Source organism: Lepisosteus oculatus, chromosome 1 (genome assembly GCF_040954835.1).
Source record: "Lepisosteus oculatus isolate fLepOcu1 chromosome 1, fLepOcu1.hap2, whole genome shotgun sequence".
Taxonomy (NCBI): Eukaryota; Metazoa; Chordata; class Actinopteri; order Semionotiformes; family Lepisosteidae; genus Lepisosteus; species Lepisosteus oculatus.
In genome coordinates, this window is record NC_090696.1 from 22,549,266 (window position 1) to 22,559,070 (window position 9,805).

General features: G+C 35.4%; 1 protein-coding gene across 1 annotated transcript in view; it reads left to right on the forward strand.

Annotated features, from left to right (window-relative positions):
* naf1 (nuclear assembly factor 1 homolog (S. cerevisiae)) overlaps positions 1–3,555 on the forward strand; it is a 37,546-nt gene extending 33,991 nt beyond the window's left edge. Inside the window, exon 9 of the mRNA XM_006629470.3 lies at positions 1,593–3,555. Coding sequence (XP_006629533.2) covers positions 1,593–2,056 — 464 coding nt within the window. The 3' untranslated portion in view covers positions 2,057–3,555. The remainder of the gene's footprint in view (positions 1–1,592) is intronic.
* Positions 3,556–9,805: the final 6,250 nt, after the last annotated feature.

Below are 9,805 nucleotides of genomic sequence, written 5' to 3' on the forward strand. Positions count from 1 at the left end.
ACAATAATATTTGTTAAATAAGATGAAAACAGAACAATGGAATCTCCAGAATCATTTTTTGATCCTGGAAATTTAAAAATCTCGGTGTGTTACATGAATTGAAGCATTTTTGCAAACATTTTTTATATATTTATACATTTTAATAGTATTTTATATTTCTTAATGTATTTTTTTTTACAATTTACAAATATTTCTGGTAAATTATAGCAGATTAAAACATGCATCTTAAAACCAAAGTAGTTATTTATTTTAAAAAGTAGTAACTGTTAGCATATTGTTACAAATGGGGGGTTATGAAAATCGTGGATATCAGGATTTCACCAAGCGGTATAGTCAATAAGTGAAGTAATTATTCATAACCCCCAACTTGTAAGTGCTTTTTCCAGCAATATACCTGAGCGGCTCGTATAATTAGAGGCATGTGAGTTCTTTGTCCTCTGGCACAGCTTTGGTGAGAAAAGTAATTATCCAGGCACACTTGGTTAAACAAATATTTATTACAATGACAAAACACAAACTACACTACACACGAACAAGTAATAGGTTTATTCCATGCTGAAAAAAAGAATGCTGACGGAGCTACCCACCTGAACTACACTACACACAACACACAAGGTACTTTATGTACAGTATTAACAAACAAGGTGTTTCAGAGGCCTAACATTCTGGTCACCCAGAAAACTCCAGACTGCTACTAAACATTAAACTCTTAATGCCTACAGAGGCCACTTAAGAGATGAACTGCCTTCTAAATGCAAAGCAACATGCAGTTAAATCTCTCCCTCTGCACCCTGGATGCCACAAAATAAATGGGAGCCTATATCCCTATCCATAAAAGTGCACCCTAAGCAGGAAAGAGGTATCTAACTGAGGTATCTTTTACCCAGGAAACCTAAAACACAGAATATCACGTTCTCTCTAACAAGGTTCAAATACTCAGCTCCAATCAAGTTTGGTTTGAATGATCATGAAGTAGGGGCTCTCGCCTGGCACAAGCTTCAATTCCCAACTCCTCCGGACTTCTCTCTCTTCCTATGCTCCTGCTTCTTCTTTGTTTTTTCCTTCTGTTCTACATTAATGCATCTCCAAAGTCCTAAAGAGACAAGTATGGATGAAAGAGGTGTTTGTCCCCTTCACATTCTAACGACAAGTTCATTGCAGAATATTTAACAAGTATACTCTTAGCAACATTGCACAATAAACTGTATAGGGTGATTAGAAGCTTGAAATGAGAAAACAATGTGAACTGCCAAAAATAGTCAATTTAAACAAATTAGGTTTAGTGGATTACATAGAGTGATAAAGTACTGAGAACAAGTATTTTCAAGTTTGAGAAGTTTACAGCGTATGAACATGCAATTTAGCTCATGGTAGGAACTTCAAAGTGAATAAGATATACACTTTAGTTATATCTTTTAAGATATGTAAGTTTATTTTTAGCTTATCACTTCATTGTGTTTACTTTATGGTATATTAAATTATTATCAGTATTTAAAGACCTGGTTGAGTTAGGAATTCTTACATTCAGTCTCAGTGAGATTTTCAGTTGTAACCCTTTCACTGACAAAATTCACTTGCTTTTTTTTTTCCAGACAACAACAACTTTAGGGAACCCATGCAGTATGGACAACAGATCCAAACTCCACCTAGGCAAGAGGGTAGAAATGTTCAGCACTGGGGATACAACCCCCATTCTGAAGAGGGGAGCTTTCCAAACAGAAGTTTCTCATTCTCAAACAGGCCATTCCTTCCTCAGGACAGCAGAATGATGGCACTACCTGGACCATTTCCATCCCATCCCCGACATCCACACGAACGTGTTATGTTACCTTGTCCCTACCCTCCACCACCTCAGTACCCAAATGCAATGCCTCCGTTCCCCCCTCCCTTCCCCCCTCACCTTGCTATGAATATGCCATGGCCTCATCATGAGATGGGGCCTCCACCTCCACTTCATGGTGCCCCCTTCCATCAGCCTCCTCCCCCACCCCCTCCCCCACCCAGTTACCCTAATTCAGGATGTCATTTTCCCCCTCAGAGTGGGTCGCAGTACTAAATAGCAGAATTTGCTGCACAGTGTTGTTATCTGACCAGTAGTAATACACATTACATTACTGTATGTATACATTCTGAAAGTGAGACTTTGTGTAGTTTTTGACAATGCGTTTTATTTTTGTATTAGGAGTAACCATTTGTAATTGTAAAGATTGAGGGTTCAACACCCTTCATGTTGATGCTTAATGCAGAAAATGTGTGTTACAAATTAATATTTGTTTTCACCCCTTTTTTTTCAAGTTCTGGCATAAATGCTCCTGGGCTTTTGCATAAGAATTTATTTGAAGACAAACTTGGCTTTGTAATCTCAATTGTTAATACCTCTCCTTAAAAAGAATATAATATTTTTTGGTCAACTATTTAGAATTAGAAAGGGATGATGTGGTAGAGTGCAAGTGTTTTTCTTAACACCCGATTTAATAAGTTCCAAACATAATTCTGTCTTCATGGGACAGACTGATGTTCCTTTAATTTCTTGCCTGATACTAATCTTTAATAACTGTACTGCAAGGAAATGCATTAAGGCTCAATTGTGGTACATTTCAATACATTTATTATGTACAACGAATTTGGAGCCCTGTGTTTCAGCTTATAGTTTTCTGACATTTTTGCACTGCATCAGAAATACTAAGGTAGAGATGTTATGCTCTATAAATAGGACTTTACTTCCCGTTTCTTAGCAACAAGAGTTAGCACCCCTTACTGAGCTCTGCAGTGACAGCCTGCTGGTTGCTTTCCTGTATTCTGTAATCTTAGGACACATGAGGCATATTCCTTTAGTGGATATTATATTTGTATATATGTGAGATTCACCACTGTTAGTGCAGAGTATGGAACTATACTCTAAAAAGAAAAAAAAGGTTTTAAAACCAATTAAGCAGGAAAAGGCTTTTAGAATAACACTTGTAATACTGAATCCCCATTGCCTTGCTGTTTCGGCAAATGCATTTCAAAACATATATTCCTTTTTGTACAATGTTTATATTTTATGTAAAATGTATTTTTTTGCATAAGCCATTGTGTAATTGAATTGTAATATTTCTTCAAGGTTTCACTGTGAAATTTTTTTTTTCATAAGACAGACTAGTGTTAAAATGATTATATAGTTAATAACATTTAACATATGGCAATTTTTTCCATGTGTATAGTTAGTGTTTTAAAAATATTTTCAGTTCAGCATAAATTGAAGTATATTGTTTTGTCTTCAGCTTGCATATAAGCATTTCAGTTTATCTTCTCTTAGTTTAAAATGATGTCTGTGAAGCTTTTTCTATGCTTTGCAGGACATTTTGTGTACACCAGAATATAAACATGTGTGGCTTAGAAAATCGTGTAAATGAACACTACCAGAGAAATATTTTTTTAGACTGAACAAAAAGTTGCAGAATAAAGAATCAATACAATGCTGCTGCATTTGTTGTTTTTAGAAGATTGTAACAAAGGGAACAAATGTATGCAAGAATACCTCTAAATCATTGAATTAAGATTTTAATCAATCAAGCTTATGTTGTTTCTGTGCTTATCAGTATAACTTAACCAATGTTTGTCAGTTTTTTATTATTATTTCTAATTTCTAGTTCTTTTTTTATTTTTAGGCAGTGATATACTGTAGTGTTGTGGGAAAGTTGTGTAGGTTTCTTACTTAAACGTTTGTTAAATGTTTATTATTGAAAATAGTAATAGTAAAAGTAGGACTGAAAGCATCCATTCCCTTTGGGTTGTCTAATGCAGGGCCATGAAAAAAGGAAGGATTTAGAATATCCAGTCAAACCTAATGAGCAGGTCTTTGGGAAGTATGAGGAAAATCACAAATCACTCTACAATACAAAATAACATACAGAGACATACCTGAGACTGGAATGAAACGCAAGCCCCTGAAGCTGCCCGCAAGAGGCACAGATTCATTTGAAAGTTTAATTCCACACCAGAATCAAAAGTCTTCTTTTGCCTCAAGGGAATACCTCTGTAAAAGTAAATCTTAATACTGAGCTTAATTATAGCCAGTCAAGGCAGCACAGTGGCACGGTGTTTAGCTTTGCTGATAATTTGGATAGCTGAATGTATTAACATATTATTGGGGAGTGGGGGGACAGGCAGTGAAAAGACAAAAAAGTTCAACTTCACATAAAAAATAGTCAAGTATTTTTAACATAACATGAAATAATAACCATGTCAACATAAAAAGGAGCTGCAAGGATTGCAAAATGTATAGTACTTCATTGCATGGTATTCTCTGAACTTTGGAACTACATGAAGAAGGATTTTACATTCAGCGCATGTAAACTGGATTTATGTAATAAAAAAAGTACAAACACACATGGAATCTGGTTAGGATTTAGTGTTTTCCTTCCATCTAGATGATAAATTAAGCAGCAGATGAATTTCAGAGAGTAGCTTATTTGAAGTCCCTATATCCGTATTCATAACCTCACATTTATGAACAAAAAATCACTGTATTGCGATGTCTCATCTGTGTAGTATGAGTGATTGGACCTTTTGGTATTCTGCTCATCCTGAACTCCTTGTTATCCTCCTGGTTGAAACTCCACATCTAATATAGAGTTACAGATTCTTCTGATTTAACAGTCTGTGAATGGAGGGTACATAATGTAATATAATTTTATACAGGATACTTGCGCAGATCTGGAAAGTCTGGAAAAGTATGAAATTAAAATGATTTCCAGACCTTGAAAAGTTTGGAAAATGAAACATGTTTGGAAAACTTATGGAATCTTAATATAAAACAAAGTTCACTAAACAAATATATTTGTATTAAGAATGCACACAATCTACCTTCCTGTGTGTTTTCTAAATTGGCTTCCTGAAAAATTGGCTGGGTGTTTGAAAGAAGCACAGCCAATCAAACTAAAATCTACCCGTCTTATGATAACATAAGGAAGTGAAGTTAATTTGCTATTTGTGATTTCATTCAGATTGGGTTAATGCGGTATTTAATATTTAAAATATTAATTAACCTTTTGATGCGTACAGTCACACATATGTGATCATGGTTGACTGGTCTTTGCAACACATCATCTCTAATACTGTATGGCATTAGAATGTTAGCAACAAAATGTTCTCATGATGATGTAACAGTTCCGCCTAGCCCTGTTTTCTGTTTAGCAAGCTAATAAATGCATTGCACTTAAGAAAAATAAGTCTTCACAACTAACTCTTTTCTCAAAATTTGATGGTTCATTGCATTTATAACTTGCAATAATGTTAAGATTTACTATAACAATGACAGATCTGTGACACAAATTGCGCAAACAATAGCTATATTTACAAAATTCAGTCCTGCTGGTTGAGCTGAGTACTCAAATTAGTCAGATTTTGTGAAAGTGCTGAAAAAGTAGGAATACCTAATTATTCCTAATTATTAATTTATTGGACAAAATTATTGAGCTAATTTGCACATTCTTGTTTCACATATGTGTCACTGAGAAAATAATCTAACCAAACATAAGCAAATTAAGAAACTTGTAATAGAAATAATTTTGTGAAAAGTATCTTGGTTTGATGACACTGTAAAATACAGGTTTACCTAGCTATAGAAGACGTAGTCTAGCTATAATGGAAAAAGCCTTTTATATGATGACTAGCTATATCTTAGATTGTGATAAAAGCCTTTATGCTGAAGCAAATTTTTGAATTTTTGCACAGAATTCTAAAGTTGTTTACAAAAACAATGTCATGCTTCTCGGGCTGTTATTACGTGTGAAAAATGTGTTCAGCAATACAAAGTAAGATTTGTTTGCTCTAATTGTTTTCTCCAATTCATCAACTTGTTTGCATTTATATATTTTTAACACTGTACACCATTCTTGCCTACAATATCAAAAGCAAAAGGGGCTTGTGTCCTTGCACCATAACAGAATAAAGTGGTAAATTGATGGGAAAATTGTAGGGAAAAAACCTGATATTTCATTCCGTTTGTTCTCATTGCCTTCAGCCCAGTAAGGGGTAGTAAACCTTGCAGTTTCATTGAAAATGGGTCACTGTGTGTTTTCTAGCTTATAGCCTATGGCTCAAAAACCCTAAATATAAAAGCATTTAAAACATGAAATGTGAAAAACAGCTGGGGAGTTGATCAAACTTTGAGCTGTCTCTTATGGCTTTTGATTTGGTCAATACTGTCAGCAATACTGTCAACATTGCTGGCTTGAAATTGTGCCGGTTACAAAGAGAATAATTGAAATTTGGCCACATGTTAAGAAGTACGTTGCAAGTGTGAATGTCAAAACAGTTCTTGGGCCAAAATGCAAACATACAGTGTTGCTGAAGAAAGCTGTAGAGACCCATAGTTCATCACAAATGCCGACATATTTCATTGCCAAAGATTTTCTACCTCTTCTGGAAAAATATCAAACTAACAGGCTGGTGTTAGTGTTTTCTTGGTGATAACCTATTTAGTGTGCTCTCAGATCTAATTAGCAGGTTCACCAAGATGCACCAAGTGATATCTGCTGAAAAGCTAGTCACAATAGACCTTAATGACGGTTAAATTCACAAGGATGGATCAAAGGTGAATATGGGGTTTATGGCTGACCTGCTTCTGAAAGAGTTAAAAACAAACAAGAAAGTTTCTGTGAAGAAGATGTGTTCTCTGTTCAGTTGGACACAAAAAAAGCTTCTTCAAGCAGTAATGCCAAAATTAGTGGAGAAATGCCCCCTCAAGTATACATTGGTCAGGAAAATTAGATGGTTGAGCCCTAAACAAATTGTACATAACTCTAATTGGTGTGGAAGAAGCTTGTCACCAGTACCTTGCAAGCACCAAACAGCTCAAAGAAGGGAGCATATTGGAGCAAAATATGCTCAAAGTGGAAAAACAAGCTAGAAAAGGCTGAAAACAGACTGGATCACATTGAATGATTTTAGGAAAGCAGCCAAAGAAAAGCAGGTGAAGCTGGATGAAGTTCAGAAAAAATAATTAAAGGAAATGTATAACTTTTTTTCAAAACTAAATGCTCAAACAACAGTTGCATGTTGTAGGTAGTGACAAACAGTAACAAATCTAAACAGTAATGTCAAATTACTGTGAAAGACAAACACTAATTGATTTTAATAATGGTGATGTAGAAGTAGTGCATGACGGCAACCACCCATCCCTTACTAATGTTTGTTAATTTAATTTCAGTACAGCATTGAGTTTGCAGTTTGTTGTTTTATTGAAGAAAAAAATGTTTATAAATAGAAGTTAATGTATAAAAATATCAACAAAGCATGTTCTGATGGGTAAGGGCTACACATGGAAAAATTAAAAAGCCACCTGGAAGAAGTCTGGAAAAAGTTTATGGGAATTTGCCTATGTGAAAAGAGCAAGCATACATAATTCTAGTACATAAAAAACAATCCATAATACAGCGGCTACAGTACATCACTCTGCAGCTCACAACGGGCAGCCCACTGAAGTACAGTGGGTGTGCACCTGGCCAGTACCTGGTTTGGAGACCTCCTGGGAAAGCTAAGGTTCCATCTGGAAGTGGTGTTAGTGGGGACAGTAGGGGCTATCTCCCTGCAGTCTGCGTGGGTCCTAATGTCCCAGTATAGTGATGGGGACACTAAATAGGCACTGTCCCCCAGATGAGATGTAAAAAAGAGGTCTTGACTCTGTGGTAATTAAAAATCCCAGAGCGTCTCTCGAAAAAAGCAGGGATGTTACCCTGGCATCCTGGCTAAGTTTCCCATTGTCCTTTACCAATCATGGCTTCCTAGTATTCCCCATCTATGAATTTGCTCCATCACTCTGTTCTCCTTCACATTCATAGCTGATCTGTGGTGGGTGTTCTGGCGCACTATGGCTGCTGTCGCATCATCCAGATGGATGCTGCACACTAATGGTGGTGGAAGGGAGTCCCTGTTGTCTGTAAAACGCTTTGAGTGGAGTGTCCAGAAAAGCGTTATATAATTGTAAGCAATTATTATTACAACACAATTTTATTTGTTTCAAGAAACTCAAAAGTGCTATACAATAATATAGTTATGATACAAAGAAGGGAGAGAACAGCAGTGCAATTAACTTTGTGGAATCAAGAGTAAAAATTATACATTATGAACTTTAGTGAAAAGATCTTTAAGTGAGTTTGGAAAATATGCATAGTCGCAGAACATCTAATGTATCTGGACAATACATTCCACAGATATAGTGCTGCATATTAAAAATCTATTTGCCTATTGTATGTAAGCTTGGCCTAGAGCCTGTGTAAATGAAGCCATGCATGTGAAAAAAAGATACCCTTGTGATGTTCTAAACACTCTCCTGACAATACAGAAGTCAGACATAACACCAAGGTTTCTAACTTCCATCAAAATTCTGATTTCAGCATCATCACCAACAACTCTATAGTCACCAGATTTACAAAGGTATCATTGCAGGCCTGTGAGCATAACTTCAGTCTAGCTTAAATCACTTCTGTTGCAAACGTACACAGATATCAGATACAGTAGATAACTCTAATAGGCAGAGACTGCAGTAATAGCATAGGTCTGCAAGTCACATATCATGATAAGTAATCTGAGCAAAAAGCAACATATGAATATTAAATAGCAGCAGTCCCACCCTGTGGGAAACCCTGAATAGGTGAGACAAATGAGATTTAGAACAGCTATGATTATATGAATTGACTTCTGGGAGTGAAATATGAGCTAAATCAATAAAGGAATGAACCATTGATTCCTAGAGCTTTTCATACTGTCTAACAGAATCCCATGATCCCAAAATCTGCACTTAAAACTAGAAGGAAGAGTATTTTAAATTACCCAGAGTAAAAAATAACAATTGGCAACTTACCTTAAAAAATGTTTGTTTCAGTACTGTCTCTAAGTTTCGACGCTAATTAATCTAACCTAAATGTCTCAAACACAAGTCCTGGAGGGCCTAGTGTCTTTTTTGTGTGCAACCTGAGCTCTCTCAACATTATAAGACTCCTAACCAAGAGGAGTTTTATAGGTAACTGTACCTTTAAGGGAGTGAATGTTTTGAGAAGTCAACTGTAAAAGACCTCAACAAAAATCCTGAACATATCCAACTAAGAAAATAATTAAGTCAATGTTTAATTAACTACTCAAGTTGAAACCAAAAGCAGAAGACTCTAGGCCCCCCAGGAACTGTGTTTGAAAACCCAGACCTAAAGGCTTTGAGGAGCTCATTAAGCGCATAGTGCTGCATAGATTGCTGTAATTGAGCTGTGCCTGCCCCTTGCAGTTGGACTTCTATTGTGGTCTAACAGTGATAAATACTGTGCACATTGTGACAGTTTGCCTTTTGCAAAGTCTTATCAATTATTATACAGTAAGTCTTAGATTGGTTTAATTTTAAAGTTTTCTTTTCCATTGACACTTACTGTATAGATATAAATGTAGGACTCCTTTAAATAAATGTTTTAGAACAGTGACTTCATGCACCTTCTTCTTTTTGTTAGGAATATAAACCAATTTCATGTAACAGTCTATAGCTTTTAAAATGCTGTGTTCAAAGTTCAGCTTGTACAGTGTGTTTTGAATTAAACTTCCTCACTTGAAAATTATAGTTTCTTTAGTTTCTATGAGTCAGCTTCCAGAAACATTAAAATATCATTTGATATTTCCTGTATTGTATTTGTACGCATTGTTGTTTGAATTACTTCAGAAATTATGAAAAATGATTTGTTGTCTGTCTTGCAGTTTCATTTTTCAATATTAAATATGAATATATTATTTTATGCTTTAATAGGGTTGGGGATTATGTAATGCTTTAATTTAGTCTTCA